The sequence below is a fragment of the Typopeltis vanoorti genome, chromosome 5 (assembly GCF_054136105.1).
Source record: "Typopeltis vanoorti isolate ZY-2024b chromosome 5, IOZ_Tvanoo_1.0, whole genome shotgun sequence".
In the NCBI taxonomy this organism is placed as follows: Eukaryota; Metazoa; Arthropoda; class Arachnida; order Uropygi; family Thelyphonidae; genus Typopeltis; species Typopeltis vanoorti.
The window spans coordinates 1,161,443-1,181,545 of NC_143553.1; the positions used below are offsets into that span (position 1 = coordinate 1,161,443).

The 20,103-nt window shown below is 34.9% G+C and overlaps 1 protein-coding gene across 1 annotated transcript; it reads right to left on the minus strand.

Moving 5' to 3' along the window:
- Positions 1 to 1,229: 1,229 nt before the first annotated feature.
- CCDC53 (Coiled-coil domain containing 53) lies at positions 1,230 to 2,051 on the minus strand. Its single transcript, XM_090392213.1, has one exon. It carries the CDS (start codon positions 1,978 to 1,980, stop codon positions 1,387 to 1,389), a length of 594 nt encoding a protein of 197 aa, XP_090248339.1. The 5' UTR covers positions 1,981 to 2,051; the 3' UTR covers positions 1,230 to 1,386.
- Between the last annotated feature and the right edge of the window lie 18,052 nt (positions 2,052 to 20,103).

The window sequence follows — 20,103 nt, forward strand, 5'->3', positions numbered from 1 at the left end:
CCAATGTGAGAGTCCACAATGACACCTCTTTCGAAGTCACTGAGTAAATGTCATGTTGCCATATCATTTGTATTAAACTGCTATGATGCTTCCTATCATCTGTACACTGTTTTCACATTATTAACAAACCTGGAATGTTCCATAACTTTAAATTACAAGGGTATCTGGACAATTATTGGTAGATAATGTATGTAGGTATTAGGTACATACTAATATCCAGGGAACCTCACAAACTTTCAAGCCATACACAGCCAGTTTCCAGAGATGACTCAGAGTTCTACATGTGCCAGAGCTACAAAATCCCATTTCAATTTACAACGTAAATTGAAATGGGATTTTTTGCTCACCTAAAAATTTACTGTTTGGAATTCTTTAGAGTAAGATAAAGTGAAGTATTTTTTTTTTCTTTTTCTGTTATTTTCAGTCAAATACTGTAATATTTTATCCCCTTCATTACCATCTACAGGCTTAATGCATTTCACTCAATTATAGCTAGCTGTCAAGATTCTGTGCAGATGTAATGGAAACAGTTTTATAACTGCATAGCAACCCATACGAGATAACAAAAAATGTTAACCAAGTTATTGGTTACTTAACTACTGATATTCAAAATGGAATCCTACATACTATTATTATTAATATCCGATCTCCATGGAGTTAGAGACTCATCATAGGAGGCACACACTATTGCACAATGCCCATCCAATTGTGCCTTAAACTGATTCAATGTGTCTACATTCACAACACACTCGAGCAATGTATTCCACTCGCATAATATACTCAAAATGACTGAAGGGATAACAACTTCATGCAGCAACAGGAGGAATTTATTACTACAGAAGTAGGAATTCACTACACATTTCTGGGAACATTGTATTTATAACAGTCTATTGGTTGTATTTTATTGCATATGATGTGTGATGAGAATGTGCAGTTTTTAACCAGGAAAAATAAAATGATTTTTAAAATTTCATATGTCAATACATGTGATATGATGAAATCAAAACATGGTTTCTGGTAAAAAAAAATAAAAAAAAACCATGCACATGGTTTTTTACCAGAAAGTGCATGGTTTCTGGATTCCATCTAGCTTACGAGGTAAGAAAAAATAACAATTTTTAAAACTGGCTGGTTACTTTGTGGAAATTTCTAATTAAAAAAAAAAAAAAGGATAAATGCTGTAAATGACAATGAATAAAAGTCTGTATTTAATTATTGCATAAGCTAAATCTTTCATAAATATATTTATATCCACTTCAATCAGATATTTATAAATATGCATTCATATACAGTTATTTTAAAAATAGACGTTTGCGTATACAGATACATAATTAAGTTTTTATATGCAGCTTTTATTCACGTTGATAGTTCTGAATAATAAATAATCTAATCACTGAAGCTACTAGACTCGGAATCATTATCATTTAAATCGGAGTAACCACCATCAGGTGCTGGTGCATCAGCGTTATCTAGTATACTTGGATCAACACCTTCTGTAACCATTTTCTGTTTTACAGCAGCCACTAGGACACCCAGATTTACCATTTTAAAATATTTCGCATACCTGGGATCTTGCGATATTGTACATTTAGACTTTTCAGATTCAGACACCTGTTGGGTAGCTGCTACTCCTGAAGAACCATCTTCCGCAACCTGCGTTGGCGGTGTTACTGACTGGGATTGATTTAATGGCTGCTCCTGTATTTTGTTATTTGAAACTTCAACTGGTGCTTTCACCTGTTCTAAACCGGGAATGGATGACAATTTGGCTTCCAGTATGCTCATAGATGCTTCAAGTCGCTGAATACGTAGAAGTATTTTTTCGAGTTTCTCTTCGCACACTACTGAAAAGTGATTCAGAAATGATGTTGTACGAATAAGAAAATGATTCAAAAAAGCAAGGGTTCTTTTTTGATGGAAAGGATCCACTTTAGTGTAATCTATACCTGGTCCTACGATTGGTAAACCATCTGCATCCATGTTGTTAATTGAGCGACCAGCGAACAAAATATTACTAAGATTACTAAGAAACAGAAATGAAAACACCCACCAAACCATAGATTGCTGGGACCTCTAGTGACAAGAAAGATGAGCAGAATACAGTTGACTGTTAAACTGACTATTTCAAAATTATTATTATTACGTGCCAATTCCATATAAATATTAATAAACGAAATTATCAAATAATAATCTTATTATTCTTTAATTTCTAACGCATTTTATTTTTTCAATGAGAGAAGGCAGAGCAAATTTAACAATTTCCAAAATACAAATTAGGTTTTTTGACGATACTTGTGACATAATGATTAGAAATATATACACGTTTGCACAAGAATAATGTTTAATTTGCCAAATATTTAGGTCTGAATATTACAGACCATCTTCAGTGGCTACATAGGAATAGTTTTAAAAAACAAAGTGGAATACGAACAATTGATCATTCACACATAGAACGAACTGCGTGATGTCATATCGTTAAGTATTAGAAGAGTAAACATTTCTGAATTAATAAAAAAAAAATCAGCTAACGCCTTTTTATTCCCGTATACGGGGAGTAGGCGAGGCCATTTAGCCCTATCTAACTTTTGGAGACTGAGTGGGCAGTTCAATCTCCACTGGTACCCAATCAGAGACAGATGGCCCAACGCTATCACTAATTAAGCAGTACGCAGTGAAGAATTCTCTTCACTGCGTACACAATATATTTAATGTCTGAAATAATGTGGGTTCTACGGTCGATTTTCTTGAGTTTACAGGACGAAAAACCCGAGTTTCCGGGAGGAAAAACCTGCTTGCCCGTGCCAGAGATCGACTAACTCGGGAACCGGTCGAAAAAAGGCTTAGAAAAATTTCCTCTAGTCGCCGACTAGACCCGAAACGAAGTCTTCCTTCGTGCGGCCAAGCGCGGTGGTATACAAACGCCACATCCACTGAGCTACACAGGCTCATTTCTGAATTAATTCTGATTTAATATCTTTAATTATGACTTTAAAAATGTTTACTCTTCTAATACTTAGCGATATGACATCACGCGGCTCGTTCTATGTGTGAATGATCAATTCGTATTCCACCTTGTTTTTTAAAACTATTCCTATGTAGCCACTGAAGACGGTCTGTAATATTCAGACCGAAATATTTGTCAAATTAAACATTATTCTTGTGCAAACATGTATATATTTCTAAAATACAAATTAAATTTGTATTTTGGAAATCAGGGGAGGGAAGGAGGAGCAGTCTCCATTCTTAGCCATCACCAAAAACTGACTTCATGTCTGTTGCAGATTGTACAGGAATCAGAACTAGAATAATATAGCTGCTACGTCATTAGCCTTAAACTCTAGCATCGTTTAAAACTCGAGTTTCCTGGATAAAATCTCTTCTTGCTTGCGCCATAAACTAATAGGGAAGCAGCTGAAAAATAACCTAAATAAGGTTCTTAACAAGGAATACAAGATCAAATTTTTATGTGGAGTTTGTTATGTGGGGGAAAACAGACTAGTCATGAGATATTATGTATGTCTGAAATAAATCACCAGCTACCATGGCAGTGTATAGAAATGTCCAATATTGATTACAATTTCTTCTTCAAAGAATCACCAAAAAGTTTTCAAAAACCCTGACCAATGTGACATGGTCATCTTTCATGAAAACTAGCACATGCAGATCTAAAACATTCAACATATTTGATTTGTAGAATTTCGCATATCTCATCTTAATACACAACATGAAATGCATGCACACAGCATTGTTATTTTATTTCAAATATTCTGTGCTACTGCTATCATTAGCTTGCTTATTGCAAAACCTAGTCATGCCATATTATTGTATTATATGATATATCCCCATGAAGTCAGAATACATATCGTGAAAACCACCATTAAACCACCCAACCGGACAGGACGTATATATACGTCCAAGTTACCATGGATGTGAAGTGCGTATTAAAATTGTAATACCATTGATATTACTTTGAAATATGGGATGGATATGAAGTGTAGAGGAGTGATGTATTTTATCCATATTGACGGCGACGTGGTTGGATCAGATGGCTATACAAAAACAAAAAGGAATGCTACCAATAGAGAACTGGAAGGAGATTTATGAAAATCACAAAAGAAAAGAGATCTGAGCCAGAAACATTCATAAACAATATGAAAATTGAACATTCAATGGAATACAAATCTGAGGAAGATTTGTATTCCGTTGAATGTAGCTTCTGAAGAAGCTACATGAAGAGAGAGAGAGAGAGAATGGAACAAATTACCACTCCAACACAAACAAAAAACACCCAAAAGCATTAAAAACCAATACCAAAAATGCAGCTAACAAGAACCATACACCTCTGGCCTGCAGTCCTCAGAGACTGACGTACACTAATGCATCCACCTGCCCTTTTGTAAATGAAAAAACACACGTACACACACGTTTGAAGATGGTCTGTAATATTCAGACCCAAATATTTGGCAAATTAAACATTATTCTTGTGCAAACATCATCATCATCATCATCATACGTATCAAGGATTTAGGCCTAGCATGGCCTGTTCCGGCCTTAGAAGTCATCGTTGAATCGTTTAAGAGGACGCCCTGGTTTTCTTTTTCCTAGTGGTTTGTACTTTAAGGCTTGTTTTGGTAATCTTTCTGTTTTCATTCTTTAAACGTATTCCATCCATTTATGTTTATATTTTTTAATTTTTTCTATAACTGGTTCTTGGTTTAATTCTATCATAATATCTTCGTTTCTTTTGCCATCAAATAGGGCATACTTTGCAGTTTTTCTCATAAACTTCATTTCTGCTGTTGTTGATCTTTGTTTGTCTTTTTGTTTTATTGTCCAGATTTCGCTTCCATACATTAAGACCGGTAAGGCTAATGTATTGTATACTTTTAGCCTGGTTTGTTTTTGAACTAGGTTTGGTTTAAATATAGAGTTAATTACACCTGTTATTTTTAAATATTTTGCAATTTTTACGTTTATATCTTTTTCATTTTCATATGTGATCATACATCCTAGGTAGTTAAATGAATTCACCTGTTCTAAGATCTTGTTATCTATTACTATTTTAGTTCTTGCTGGATCTTGTCCATTAAAGGCCATAGTTTTTGATTTTTCTGTTGATATTATCATACCATAATCTTTGGATATCTCATTTAGATTTAAAATAGCTTTCTGTAAGTATTTTCAGAATTTGTAATTATTATTTGGTCGTCTGCAAAGAGGAGAGTGTTTAAGTTAACTGTAGGTGAAAGTTTAATTCCTTGGTGTAAATTTTTACTCCATTTTATTATTATTTCATTTAAGTAGATATTAAAAAGAGTTGCTGAGAGGGGACATCCCTGTCGGACCCCTTGGTTTATCTCTCTTGTATATGATAGCTCGTGATTTAATCTTATTTGTATTTGATTATTTTCATATATACTTGTGATAGCTTTTAGGATATTATTAGGTATTTGTCTTTCTTTTAATATGTTAAATAATATATTTCATTTAACTTTGTCAAATGCTTTTTCAAAGTCAATAAATGCAATATGTGTTTCCGAATTATATTCTCTTCTTTTCTCTACTATTAATTTTAGGCAAAATTTTAGGCCAGATTCTTGTGCAAACGTGTATATATTTCTAAAATACAAATAAATATGCATTTTGGAAATCAGGGGAGGGAGGGAGGAGCAGTCTCCATTCTTAGTCATCACCAAAAACTGACTTCATGTCTGTTGCAGATTGTACAGGAATCGGAATCAGAACTAGAATAATATAGCTGCTTCCTCATCAGCCTTAAACTCTATCATCGTTTAAAATTTTCTCTCATTTTGTCCCACCAAAAAAAAAAAAAAACACTCATCAGCATCGTGGGTACGTCGCCGGAAGTGATGCAAGAGAGGAGACAGATGTTTTCCCGCCCATTTCTACCTGACTACACTGTCCCAACATCGGCCGAAATACACCCGTCCACCTATCCCATCTTAAGCATCACACACTTCTGTACTCCCCTCAAAACCACTTCAACCTACGAATTTTCCACCTGTAAGCACAAACCGAAAAATAAACTCACCGCCATTTATAGCTGAAAAACACCATCCTTAAAAATTAAAAAGCCCACTGTGTTTCCCCACAAAGAAAAACACGTGATACCTAAAAATTCATCTTGCCCACCACTTCATAAAACACATTGCTATACCCACCTGATGACACCACATTAATCACAAAAAGCAGTCCAATTCATAATATAGCATGACATCCCTGGCATTTCCACTTAGTTTTGCCAGCCTGGCTGGCCGAGTGGTTAGCGTATCTGCTCTCCACCCAAAAGGTTGAGGGTTCGAATCCCGCCGTGGGCATGGATGTTTTTGTGATTGTCTGTGGAAATACTAGTCGTTGTCGGTAGATGGCGTTGGTGTAGTTGTGGTCAGTTGGTGGAGAGAGACCTGTAGAGCAGGTGCCCTCCCTCGATGAGTCTTTGACTCCCTGGAGGTGTCTAATAATAATAATAATGAACACATTTAGAAATATGAAAATATTCATCACAAAAAATGAATATAATATTATTAGAATCATATAAATTTAAGAAACTCCAGAAATAAAGAAAGCTTTAAAATATAATTATAATAATTAAAACTGTAAAGTTTTAATTATTATAATTATAATTGACTGGAAAATCGGCACAGCAAATACACTCTTTACTGAACACAGTTCATTATTTTCAGTTGGGACATCAAAATGGAATTTGGTTTAGATAAATGCGCAATTTTATCTATTAAACGAAGAAAAATTAATGACACTAGCAATTTTAATTTTGATTAAGAGAAATATATAAAAGCAATTTCAGCTGACGAACACTATAAATACCTGGAATATTAGAAGCCAGTGACATTCTCTACTCGAAAGTTAAACAACAGGCAGCAGCAGAATAAACCAAAATAGTTAGAAATATTCTGAAAACAAAACTAAATGGATTAAACACAATTAGAGCAAAATTCTTGGACTATACCAGTGATCCAATACACAGCTGGCATAATAGATTGGACAATAGAAGACCTGGACAAATTGGACCGAAAAACTAGAAAAGTAATGGATATTATTTCTGGGAAAACTCCCATGTTATTCCTCTTAACAAACTATTATATTTATGGCTATTTTGCCTGCTTCTGTTTAGGAGTGCCCCTGTTAAAATGTCATTGGCTTTTTTACTCACGGATTCTTAGGGCGTTGTAGATGTATATTTACCAATAAATATATGTAGCATAAAGGAAGAGAAATTTACACATACTTTTCTGGGTGCTGTGGCTTTTTTTCTTTCTGCGATGTCCAAACTACTGTGTGTGTGTGGGGGGGGGGGGGTAGGCAATGTGGGAGAATTAAATAGAAATGGAAAAAACCCGGATTTTTTTAATAATATATATACATATCTATTATATTATTAGGGATGGGCGGAGCGTTTTTTTATATTTATATAGGGTGGAAAATGGGTGAAGGGGTTGAAAACAGCAACTGATTTTTAGAGTGGGGGTTGACGGGGTGCGGTCCGTGTCGACTATGCTTGGTCTACGTCTGAACACATGGAGAAAGTGGGTGCTATGTCAGAGCGTTTTTTTTATATTTATATAGAGTGGGAAATGGGTCAAGGGGTTGAAAATAGCAACTGATTTTTAGAGGGGAGAAGGGGGGGGGTTGACGGGCTGCGATCCGTGTCGACTATGCTTGGTTAACGTCTGAACACATGGAGGAAGTGGATGCTATGTCAGGTCGGGTAGGTGCTTCTGCTTTTGAAGTGTTTGTGTTACCGCCTATTGGTCGGGGTTGTGACCTCAATTTTATGTTGTGAAGCTTCCAAACCTCGGAGATTATGTAGGGCATGTGGACGTTGATAGAGTTCGCGTCACATTTTATGGCTATTGTTTCCGATATTCTAAGCAGTGTTTCATTGTCCTGTCTGTCTACTATGATGGCCTTGTCGATCTTAGGGGTGTGTTTTTGTTCAAGAGCGTGAACAGCTATTTCCGTTTTTCCTTGTTTTGTATTCGATTTTTCTTTTTGATGTTGCGTTTTTTAATGTTTAAATGTTCTCAAATAGGGATGTTACAATCGCGGAAATGTTCTTGTAGTCTTTCCCATAAAGACCTGATGGTGGAACTCGTGTAGGTGATATCACAATCTTTATGGCAGGGAAATTTATAGACTACTTTGTGCTGTTCAAATATTTCTTTTTGTGTGTGAGATTTAGTGGGTTTTAGGAGATTTGCCAATTTTTGGTTTGTGGTGAATACCAGTTTGTAGTCAGTATGTTACGGCAATTTTGCCTGCTTCCTAAACAGAAGCACGCAAAATTTTACTCGTAAATATAATAGAAAAGTAATGATTATGCATCATGCATTGCATTCACGAAGTGATGTTGACCGCTTGTACCTACCAAACATCAGTATCGTAACAAGGGCGTGGCGAAAGAGGCGCCCGCCACGGGCGCAATTAGATTTGGGGTGCAAAACGTAAAAAATAAAAATAAATAAATAGATATAAAAGTCCGCTATTTTATATTGTATTTTTTAAATTTCGGCAATACGCCGCTTTAGACACACAAATTCTGCAACACACTGCAACTCATTTTGATGGGGTTAATAGCAAGTATTTAACATATTGCATTTGATAAAATTTAATTTGTTACATTTATATTTTTTTCAAATTTTTGTCAATTTTGGGTTAGGGGGCGCAAGTTACAAACGTGACACAGGCGCTTCGCACCCTCGTTACTGTATTGCCTAGGAGAATAGGTGGACAGGGTGTGCTTCAAGTGAGGCAGACTGTAGAAGAAGAAATTAGCTTAAAAAGATACATCGAAAATACCTCTCAGTATATGCATCAATCAGTTACACAAGAGGGTCTTCTGAAAGCAACAGTACACAAATGCGATTACAAAAAGGAACAGCAAAATAACCGATATGTGCACTATGAAAATAAGTTGAAGGTTTATTTTTCACTTGGTCAGACTATAATAAATTTAGTTTGATCCTTTATCCCAGTGTGTGCAAACAAAGTTTGCGCCTGAAAGTATCTTCAGGACTGGGGTAAAGTGGTATAACACTGGGCGACTCCTTGCAAAGGTGGAGCAAGCTACCAACACTCCTATCTCAGTATCTCCCATAAGACCTCAATAAAGGTCGAAACAAGTCTGGGTAGTGGCCATTGTCATCATGGTTTTTAAACATGATGACAATGCATTAAACATGATGATTAAACATTAAACATGACGAAAATTAGTACTGCCATCTATAGATGGTAGTACTAATTTTCCAATTCAGTTTGGGGTATTTCTTTCCTGTTAAAAGACTATGGGAATTCTTAGAGATAGTATAGTCGTGTGGTAGCAGCGTTTAGAGTTTTCTGAATAATTTAATTATATACTGGTGTCCCTCAAACACACACTTTTTTTTTCCATAGCTCATACATATTTTATTCTATATTCATGTTCTAAAGAATATGGAAATTCTTAGAGTATAGTAGAGTCTAGTGGCGGCAGCATTTAGGTTTTTCTCAGTAATTTAATTATACGCCGGTGTCCCTCAAACACACGCTTTTTTGTTCCATAGCTCAGACATAGTTTATTTTTTATTCATATTTTATTCATAATTCATCCGAATATTTTGATTTGTCTAAAACTAAGATCTTAAAGTTCAATAAATAAATAAATAAACAAATCGTGTGTGAATTCACTGTGATTTCAAAAGTGATTTTACTTAAATATGCATAACATATCAACGACACTCTTGGTTTTTTTAAGTTTACACATTTATTTCATAGATATTACTTGCATTTCTTTCCAGAATGGGACATCTTGGAAATATCGACGTTTTCTGAATGTTCCAAATTGCTGATTTTAAACATATATTCACAGCACAAAACAGATAAACACAAGATCTGAAGTGCAGTTGACTCGTTTTTCCTTATAGGTTACTGAGGCATTTCGTTTTTCTTTCACTGATGGCTGTTTTTTTTTTTTCACACACTTCTGGAGTTTCTTTCCTTACCGAGAACTTTGTATGTAGTCTAGAAATTCTAATGATAATTTAAATTTTCTTACAGTCGTTCCAGAATGACTCTTCTTAATGCTAATATATATTGCAAAATTACATGAATTAAAGCATATATCCACACCACACAACACACACACACACACACACACACACACACACACACACACACACACACACACACACACACACACACACACACACACACACACACACACACACACACACACACACACACACACACACACACACACACACACACACACACACACACACACACACACGCTTCAAAGAACAAAATTTCTATAAATAACCTGAAAAGCTATTTGACTTTTGTTCCCTTAAATTTTCTGTCCGTTTGGCAGTCTGTTAATTCCTTCACATTGGGGTCACACTATGTTTTTATTCCAACAGTGGTGAGTGTAAGCTCAAACTGTCTTTTCCTGACTAATATATCCGCCAGCAATCGGTAATTTCCCAGCTCTCAATGCGGATTTTTTTTATATGTTTTTTTTTTTCCCCAAATGATTGGTTGTTTTTCTATTTTACTTTTAAAATTCAGTTAACTACATATTATAACCAGAATAACTGAGTAAAATAAATAAATCAATAAACTGTGTGTGTGTGTGTGTGTATTATTTTCCCACACTGTTAATTTCATTAATCTTGTTAGTAGATAACTGAGTGACTCATATCTGGTCATCTGTTTTCAGTCCTCGTTCTGAGTGCGGGAACATTAGTTCATTTAAAACTTTACACTATATGATATGTTTAGGTAAGCATTGAACGTGTCTTTTCATGATTCAATTTCCTCCCTTTTGATGTTTTGCATGGTCTTTCTATGTTCTTATGACACCAACATTCTATTAGAGATTATTAGTTTGGGGTTTTCGAACATGTGAACGAAATATTTAGATATCTCAAACAATGTCAATAGTTAGCATTAGACAATTTTCTAAAATAATGAATTACAGGATATCAATTTCCCCACTTTTTATTTTTTCGTTTCCCCTAATGGAATATTCTGTGTTAAGTTTTGAAAAAAAAAGTTTTGACTGCCTGTCACATGTTTTTAAACTTTTATTGGAAAATGCAACAACAACAGCACACATGTTTCTTCATTAAGTTACAGATGTATATTTTATATTGCTCAAATATTAAATCATCAAATGCTTACAGTCGCATTTTAATTCCAAAGCTCGAAAATTACTTACTCATGTAACTGAAATTTATCTATTATTCTTTCTTTAGCATTAGAAGGATTTTTTTACATTACAAGGATTTTTCGCATTCCTAACCAAACAAAAATAAAGACATTAAACTTAACATGCCTCTGAAAGCAGGGTTACCATATTTCTTGAAAACAATATGCAGCAATGTCAACCATCAAAAAAAAAAAGAAAGAAAGAAAAATTGTAAAGAAACTTTAAAATCAAGTGACTGCGAGTCGAAACTTATTTCACAACTTTACCATCCATACTATTTTAGTGTAGGGAAATTAAAAATAGAGGTCATAGCAAATAACAGAATTGTAGTTTTGTGAATAAAGTACAAATGAAGAAAAAAGTGACAATTTTTTTACTATATTTGTAGATAGCTCCACCAGACTAGAAGAAAACACTCATACCAAATACTAAGAGCACAACTGTTAGAATTTGGTTATTTCACAGACAGAGTGTATATATTTTAACCCATCACATTACTAAAGCTGTTAAAAAGTTTGTCATAGAAAAAAAAAAAGGTATCGTACTGTATGCAGAAAGCAAAAATACAAATTTTGGGAAATGAGAAAACAGGACAAAGAAGAAATAGAGAGAAAACATTTATCCTGTTTCCAAAAATAAAGAGAATGTACGTTGTTTTACCACAACTGTAGGTGATAAAAGTTAAAATCAAGTAACTTGAGTGCGTATCGAAACTTATTTCACAACTTTACCACCTATATATTCTAGTGATGGGGGAATTAAAAACAGAGTCCATAGCAAATAATAGAATTGAAATTTTTAATAAAGTACAAATGAACTGAAAAATGTCAATTTTTTCCTATATCTGTAGAAAACTTCACCAGACTAGAAAAACAGTCGTACCAAATTCGAAAAATACGAGTGTTAGAATTTGATTATTTTACAGAGAGACAGCAAATATTTCAGAGAGAGAGACAGCAGGTATTTTAGCCCATCACATTACTAAAATTCTTTAAAAGATTCTGTAGAAAATAAAAAGGTATCGTAGCATGCAGATAACAAGGAATCAACATGCATATATCAAATAATGCTCACCATTGGAAGAAAAAATCAAAAACATTAAAGAACTTTATAGCCAGACCTGTTCTTCTTTTAAATGATACCAAATGATGAAAGCAATATGGGTATAAATTTCACAACTTTGAAAAGCTGATGAATTTCATGCTTGCTGTGATCATAAATATTTATTTGAAGGTAAAACATTTTATTTTTCTTTTTTTATCTTTCTTTTTTTTTTTTTGATGGTTGACATTGTTGCATATTGTTTTCAAGAAATATGGTAACCCTTTCAGACACATGTTAAGTTTAATGTCTTTATTTTTGTTTAGTTAGGAATGCGAAAAATCCTTCTAATGTTAAAGAAAGAAAAATAGATAAATTTCAGTTACATAAGTAATTTTCGAGCTTTGGAATTAAAATGTGACCATAACCATTTGATGATTTAATATTTGAGCAATATAAAATATACATCTGTAACTTAATGAAGAAACATGTGTGCTGTTGTTGTTGCATTTTCCAATAAAAGTTCAAAAACATATGACAAGCAGTCGAAACTTTTTTTTCAAAACTTAACACAGAATATTCCATTAGGGGAAAAGAAAAAATAAAAAAAAGTGGGGAAATTGATACCTATAATTAATTATTTTAGAAAATTGTCTAATGCTAACTATTGACATTGTTTGAGATATCTGTAAACATTTCGTTCACATGTTCGAGAACCCCGAAGTACTAATCTCTAATAGAATGTTGGTGTCATAAGAACACAGAGAGACCGCACAAAACATCAAAAGGGAGGAAATTGAGTCATGAAAAGACATGCTTACCTAAACACATTTACCTAAACATACCATATAGTCTAAAGTTTTAAATGAACTAATGTTCCCGCACTCAGAACGAGGACTGAAAACAAATGACCGGATATGAGTCACAGTTATCTACAAACAAGACTAATGAAATTAACAGTGTGGGAAAATAATACACACACATACACATACAGTTTATTGATTTATTTATTTTACTCAGTTATTCTGGTTATAATATGTAGTTAACTGAATTTTAAAAGTAAAATAGAAAAACAACCAATCATTTGGGAAAAAAAGAACCACATAAAAAAAAATCCGCATTGAGAGCTGGGAAATTTCCGATTGCTTTCGGATATATTAGTCAGCAAAAGACAGTTTGAGCTCACACTCGCCATGTTGGGAATAAAAACATAGTAAAGGTTGGTCGATTGGTAGAGCCTCTGCTATTGATGGCTTAAGCAAGTTTGAGCGCAGTTAGCAGTTGGAATAATAATAATAATAATAATAATAATTATTATTATTATTATTATTATTATTATTATGTAACACCTCCAGGGAGTCCAAAGATTCATCGAGGGAGAGTGTGACATAATAATAATAATAATAGTAATGACTCCAATGTGAAGGAATTAACGGACTACCAAACGCACACAAAATCTAAGGGAATAAAAGTCAAATAGCTTTTCAGGTTATTTACAAAAATTTCGTTCTTTGCAGCTTGTGTGTTTGTGTGTGTGTGTTGTGCTGTGGTGTTGATATATGCTTTAATTCATCTAAGTTTGGAATATATATTCGCATTAAGAAGAGTCTCTGTGGAAAGACTAAGTAAATTGAAATTATCATTAGAATTTCTAGACTGCATACAAATGTTCTCGGTAAGGAAAGAAACTCCAGAAGTGTGTGAAAAAAAAAAAAAAACATATCATGAGTGAAGGAAAAACGAAATGCCCCAGTAACCTATAAGGAAAAACGAGTCAACTGCACTTCAGATCTTGTGTTTATCTGTTTTGTGCTGTGAATATATGTTTAAAATCAGCAATTTGGAACATTCAGAAAACGTCGATATTTCCAAGATGTCCCATTCTGGAAAGAAATGCAAGTAATATCTATGAAATAAATGTGTAAACTTAAAAAAACCAAGAGTGTCGTTGATATGTTATGCATATTTAAGTAAAATCACTTTTGAAATCACAGTGAATTCACACACGATTTGTTTATTTATTTATTTATTGAACTTTAAGATCTTAGTTTTAGACAAATCAAAATATTCGGATGAATTATGAATAAAATATGAATATAAAATAAACTATGTCTGAGCTATGGAACAAAAAAGCGTGTGTTTGAGGGACACCGGCGTATAATTAAATTACTGAGAAAAACCTAAATGCTGCCGCCACTAGACTCTACTATACTCTAAGAATTTCCATATTCTTTAGAATATGAATACAGAATAAAATATGTATGAGCTATGGAAAAAAAAGTGTGTGTTTGAGGGACACCAGTATATAATTAAATTATTCAGAAAACTCTAAACGCTGCTACCACATGACTATACTATCTCTAAGAATTCCCATAGTCTTTTAACTGGAAAGAAATACCCCAAACTGAACTGGAAAATTAGTACTGCCATCTATAGACAACCAAAGACAAAATATGACGATATTGATGGATGTGTCACCCTGGGAAAATTCCAAGGTATCTTATTTCAGAAACCTCGCCCACAATTCCGTAGGCAAACCAAAACAACACGTTATGTCACAGAGACATGCTCCCCAGAAATTTCCAAACATGTAACATCATGATTCCTTATCTCTAAAACAACCACAATGCTATATGTAAACCAAACGCTCCACGTGATGTCCCTTATAGAAAGGGATGGGGGGTCCCCAGCGAAATTCCAAACATTATCTTATCACTATCCATCACCCATAATGCCAGACGTAAACCATTTACTTATCTACAACTCAGAACAACACCCATCACAACACGGACGATGCTTTCCCATTCACCCTACCCCTATTTGGTTCATAGTATCACGCCACGAATCCTTATCCACTAATATCTTCCTTTTCCATTCAAAACAATAACGTCACTTATTTACAACTAACAAATGACATCACTTATCTGCATCTGAAAACAACAAACATCCATGACACGATTCCTTAACTTATCTTGATCTGGTTAAAAGTGTCCCACTAACCACAACACGAATCCTTATCCACTAATATCTTCCTTTTCCATTCAAAACAATAACGTCACTTATCTACATCTCATAACAACACACACCCACGACACAATTCCTTATCTTATGTTGATCTTGTTCAAAGTGCCCCACCAATTACGGCACGAATCCTTATCCACTAATATATGTTCCTTTTCCATTCAAAACAATAACGTCACTTATTTACAAATAACAAATGACGTTACTTATCTACATCTGAAAACAACACACACACCCACGACACGATTCCTTATCATATATTGATCTTGATCTGTTTAAAAGTGTCCCACTAATGATGACACGAAACCTTATCTCTACCATCACTCATAATTCCATACGTGAACCAAAACACAAGAACTGAAGCCATTGACACATATGCCCCCAGGGGAATTCAAACATTGCAAACTCATGACGTCATGAGTTTGCAATGACGCCATGAAATGAACAACGAATCACGTCACGATTCCTTTTCTTATCTTGATCTGGTTATTAGTGCATCCCATACTACTTCGATGGATCATGACAACAACAATAGATAATGCCCTCCCTTGTCGGACACCTGATTTAACACCACCCTCCTTCAATTCTGAATCCAGATTTACAGCTCAAATAGACTATTTATTGCTCGATAAAATGTCCCATTTATAAGTGTAACATTTTCAAGAGATTTCCTCTTGGAACCTTGTCACACAGCTTTTCCAGATCTAAAAAACTTAAATAAAAATCCTTGTTGTATTCTCACGATTTCTCAGGTACATATTATTATTAAGAGAGACCTCCAGGGAATCAGAGACAGGCCTATTATGACACAAGCCAGCTATCATACTTATTCTTGAAATTATTCATAATGCTTGCACTCACAACATCCAATGGGAATCCATTCCTGTCATGCACCACCCTCTGAGAGAAAAATCTAGTCCTCACCTTCTTCTTAGCAGCCTTCACTCTCAGCTTCCAAGGATGCCCTCTTGTCCTTTCCCAACTCTCCATAAATTGAAAATTTTCATCAATTGAAATCCTGTATGAACCTTTCAAAAGTTTGTAAGACTCAATCATAATACCTCTCTTTCTCCTGTTGCCTAAGGTCTGCAGACTTGAAATACTCAATGTCTTCATAATCAGTATTCCACAATCCAGATATCATTTTGAACACTCTCCTTTGTACTCTTTCTAATATATTAGAGTCACAAGGGAAACCAAACCTTCGCACAATAGTCCAAGTGAGGTCTCATTAAGACCCTGTAAAGAGGCAAAATAACATCCTTATCTTTACATGTGAACGTTCATTTCATCATTGCAATTATCTTTTGAATTGTATTTGCAACGTTTTTCACATGGCCCCTGAACTACAACTTCCTAAATATCAACACTCCAAGATCTAGCCCCATCAGTTTCTTCTAGCCTAATCCCACCAATATAATACGACATTGGATATCTAATCACACTGAAGTGAATGACTTTACATTTACTGACATTGAACTGATACCCATTTTCCCATACCCACAATTCCAGTCTATTCAAATCATTCTGCAAGTCATGCATATCAACAGCATTCCTGATTACCCTACCTATCTTAGAGTCATCAGCAAATAGCTGTATGTCGCTTGTCAAATCCTTCCTAATATCATTAATGCACAGATTGAATAACAGTGGACCAAGCACTGATCCTTAGGGTACACCACTAGTTACCTGAAATCTTGCAGACTCACCTACCCCGTATACCACTTTTTGATATCTGTCATTCAACCATCGTCTTATCCGTTCTAATATTCTACAACCCAAACTCATTTTCTCCAATATATGGAACAGTGAGACATGCTGTATTCTGTCAATAGCCTTAGAAAAATTCAAAAGTAGCATGGTGTATCCATTTCCCTCGTCTAGTGCAATGATAGCATTGTTATAAAATGTGAGATTTTTCATTGCAAAGTAGAGATTCACAGTAAACCCATTTTTAAATGTGAGCCCTGACCAATTTTTCCAATATTTTCACCACCACTCCTGGGATACCAATTGGTCGATAGTTGGATACATCGGTCTTTGCACCGCCCTTGTGCAATTGAATTATCATACATTCCTTCCATTCCTGTGGAATCTTCTTTCTTCTGAAACTCATATTAAACAGCCTGGTCAAAGGAATGGCTAGTTGAGCTGAATGCTCTTTAAGCTCAAGTGCTGATATCCAATCAGTCCCTATTGCTGAATTCTTATTCAATTTGTGCAACAGCTGTAATACCTTCTCCTGATACAACTGAGTTTCTTCATCTAGTGAAGAGGTAACAGTGAGCTCAATGTTGCGTTTACCAAGTTGATAGCTTTTAACAAAATGGGCACTCATTAACTGAACAACCTCTTCTGCATCTGTAATCCTCACGCAATCTGGATTTAGAAGTTATTCTTTCATATTCATGCTTTCTTTTACTTGCAGCATATCGATAGAATTCTTGTGGGTTGTCTTTACCAAGCAGAGCCAGTTTGTTTTCCTTTTATAAGCCTGCTGCTTATAACGTTCATAACGGATGTCATCCTTATGCACATGGTATTCCTTCCACATCGTCATTTTCTTACGAACCTCTTGCTTAATAAGATTACACATTCACTTGACTCCTATCCTATTTATTCTTCGAGCTCTCGTGACACATTCTGATATCGCATTATTTAAATGCTTCTCATGCACTCTGGACATTCTTTCCATCCAGCAACCTATCTTCCACTGAACTCCTCAGCTGGCTATAATTTTCTGTTTTGTAGTTCAACATGTTTACCTTTTGTGAATGGAACATTCATAAAAGTAGTCACTTCCCAAGTGAGTGCCACATGATCACTGTCGCCAAATGGAGGCAGAATACTTGTGTTGAACTGAAACGCCCTCTGACATGGTAATCTAATCTAACACCCTTTGATCTCGAGTTCCTTCTGTCACATGCTGCTTGAGGAAGTTGTCCTGCATCAACTCAATGAATGCATTTTCATTCTTCTCATGAGATTCTACTGCTACCCAATCAATATTTGGATAATTAAAGTCTCCCATTATGATTACTCTTTTTGCATTCATCTTTTCTATTTGGCGATGCATTTCTTCACCACTAGTAACCGAACCACCAGGTCTGTAACAACACCCCACTATGTAATTAATCTTGTTAGATTCCACCCCACCAGATGGCTTCAAACTCACTGCCACGTGAAATACTGTTAGTAGTACTAGTCATAGTTCTCAACTCTAAATGGATTCAAGTCGTCCGATATCATTAGCAGCATGCCCCCTCTCCTCTCTAACCTTCCTAAAAGTACTGTACCCTTGATACTCGATACCGGTTAGCTGGTCTGATATCCAGGTCTCCCTAATACCTACAATCTGAGGTCGCAACATATTGACTAAGGCAACAAACACTGTTCCTTTGTTTCTGATACTCCTAGCATTCGTGTACACACTATTATTATTATTATCTACCTGTTTGTTTTTTGTATTGTCTTGTTTGCAGTCTACTTGACAGTTGGACAACTTGCAGATTTATATTCTTCTCTAATGCCTTACACATGTAGATATCTTCGCACACATTTGATGGGTCCGAACCGGACGAACAGAAACCCGAAATCGTTCTCTCCTCGTCAACATTTCCATGACAAAGCCCATTCCTGTCATTAAGTTATATAACTTTGTCGCTCTTACACTCACATTCATACCATTCCTCCCTTTATAATTTACTTTGCTTGACTCTCTCTGTTAAGTTTCATACCAGTTATTAGTTTTTCTAGACTCCTGATACAAACGTATTCAGGTGTAGGCTGTCCCTCTTATACAAATCCAATCTTCCCTCAAACTCACTCCACACATCCATTCCTTCTACATAGCCTATGCACTGAATCGTTTGCAATCATAGCCTTCTTAATTGATTTATATCATACCGAGGAAAAATACTGACGATTTTCAACAATCCTTTCATGTTCTCTCTCATACTGAACTTATTGCCTGTTAAATCGTCAGTAGGATACCACTACGATTTCGTTTACTTTTCTTGTTTTTGAATTGCTTCCTTTATATTCTTAATCTATAGCATGTTTTATTAGTCACCATACCAAATAACTTTTCTTTTTACTAACAATGTCACCTACATGATTTCCGTTATTTCCTTACTTTATTTTCCTGTTTAATTTTCTTTTTCTCCCTTTGTTCATTTAAAAGTCTCACGACTTTTTGCCAATCCCGCGTTGTCTCTGATGATCTGCTTCAATTCGGCGAGCCAGCAATGGTTGATCGATTGGTAGAGCCTCTGCTACTAATGGCTCCCAAAAAGTTAAGCAAGTTTGAGCGCGGTTAGTAGTTGGAAGGGAAACAATCGTTCGATGCTGTTGGCACACTCATCCTCGATGTCTTTGGACTCCCTGGAGGTGTGACGTAATAATAATATTTTGGAGGTCAATTTATTTTCATTAACCTCGTCAGCAGCAGGTCTAATATTCTCGCCTGCAGTGCTTTTTTTTAGCATTACATTTCTTGCCCTTTTGTGGCGACATTTCGAAAACGTATACTAAATATTGAAATATCTTATTAAAAATATGTGAGAAACAGTGGCGGCTTGTACATAAACACTGCAGCACCCCATTGAAAAAATTAAATTTGTTTGTTCATAAATAATAACAATGTTTACATGTTAAAGGTTATGTTTCGACATTGATTGAATAGTTAATAATTGTTATTGTTCGATTAACGCTTTAGATTACGAAACAAATGCACTGCAATCTAATGCAGTGTCAGAATTATCACGTTCTGCCAATTGCAGATAGACTCGCCAATATTCGTTTGCGTTTGTCAT

What these genes read in the sequence shown, in the direction of transcription:
- CCDC53 (XM_090392213.1), bottom strand. Translation starts at nt 1,980, where the DNA reads ATGGATGCAGATGGTTTACCAATCGTAGGACCAGGTATAGATTACACT.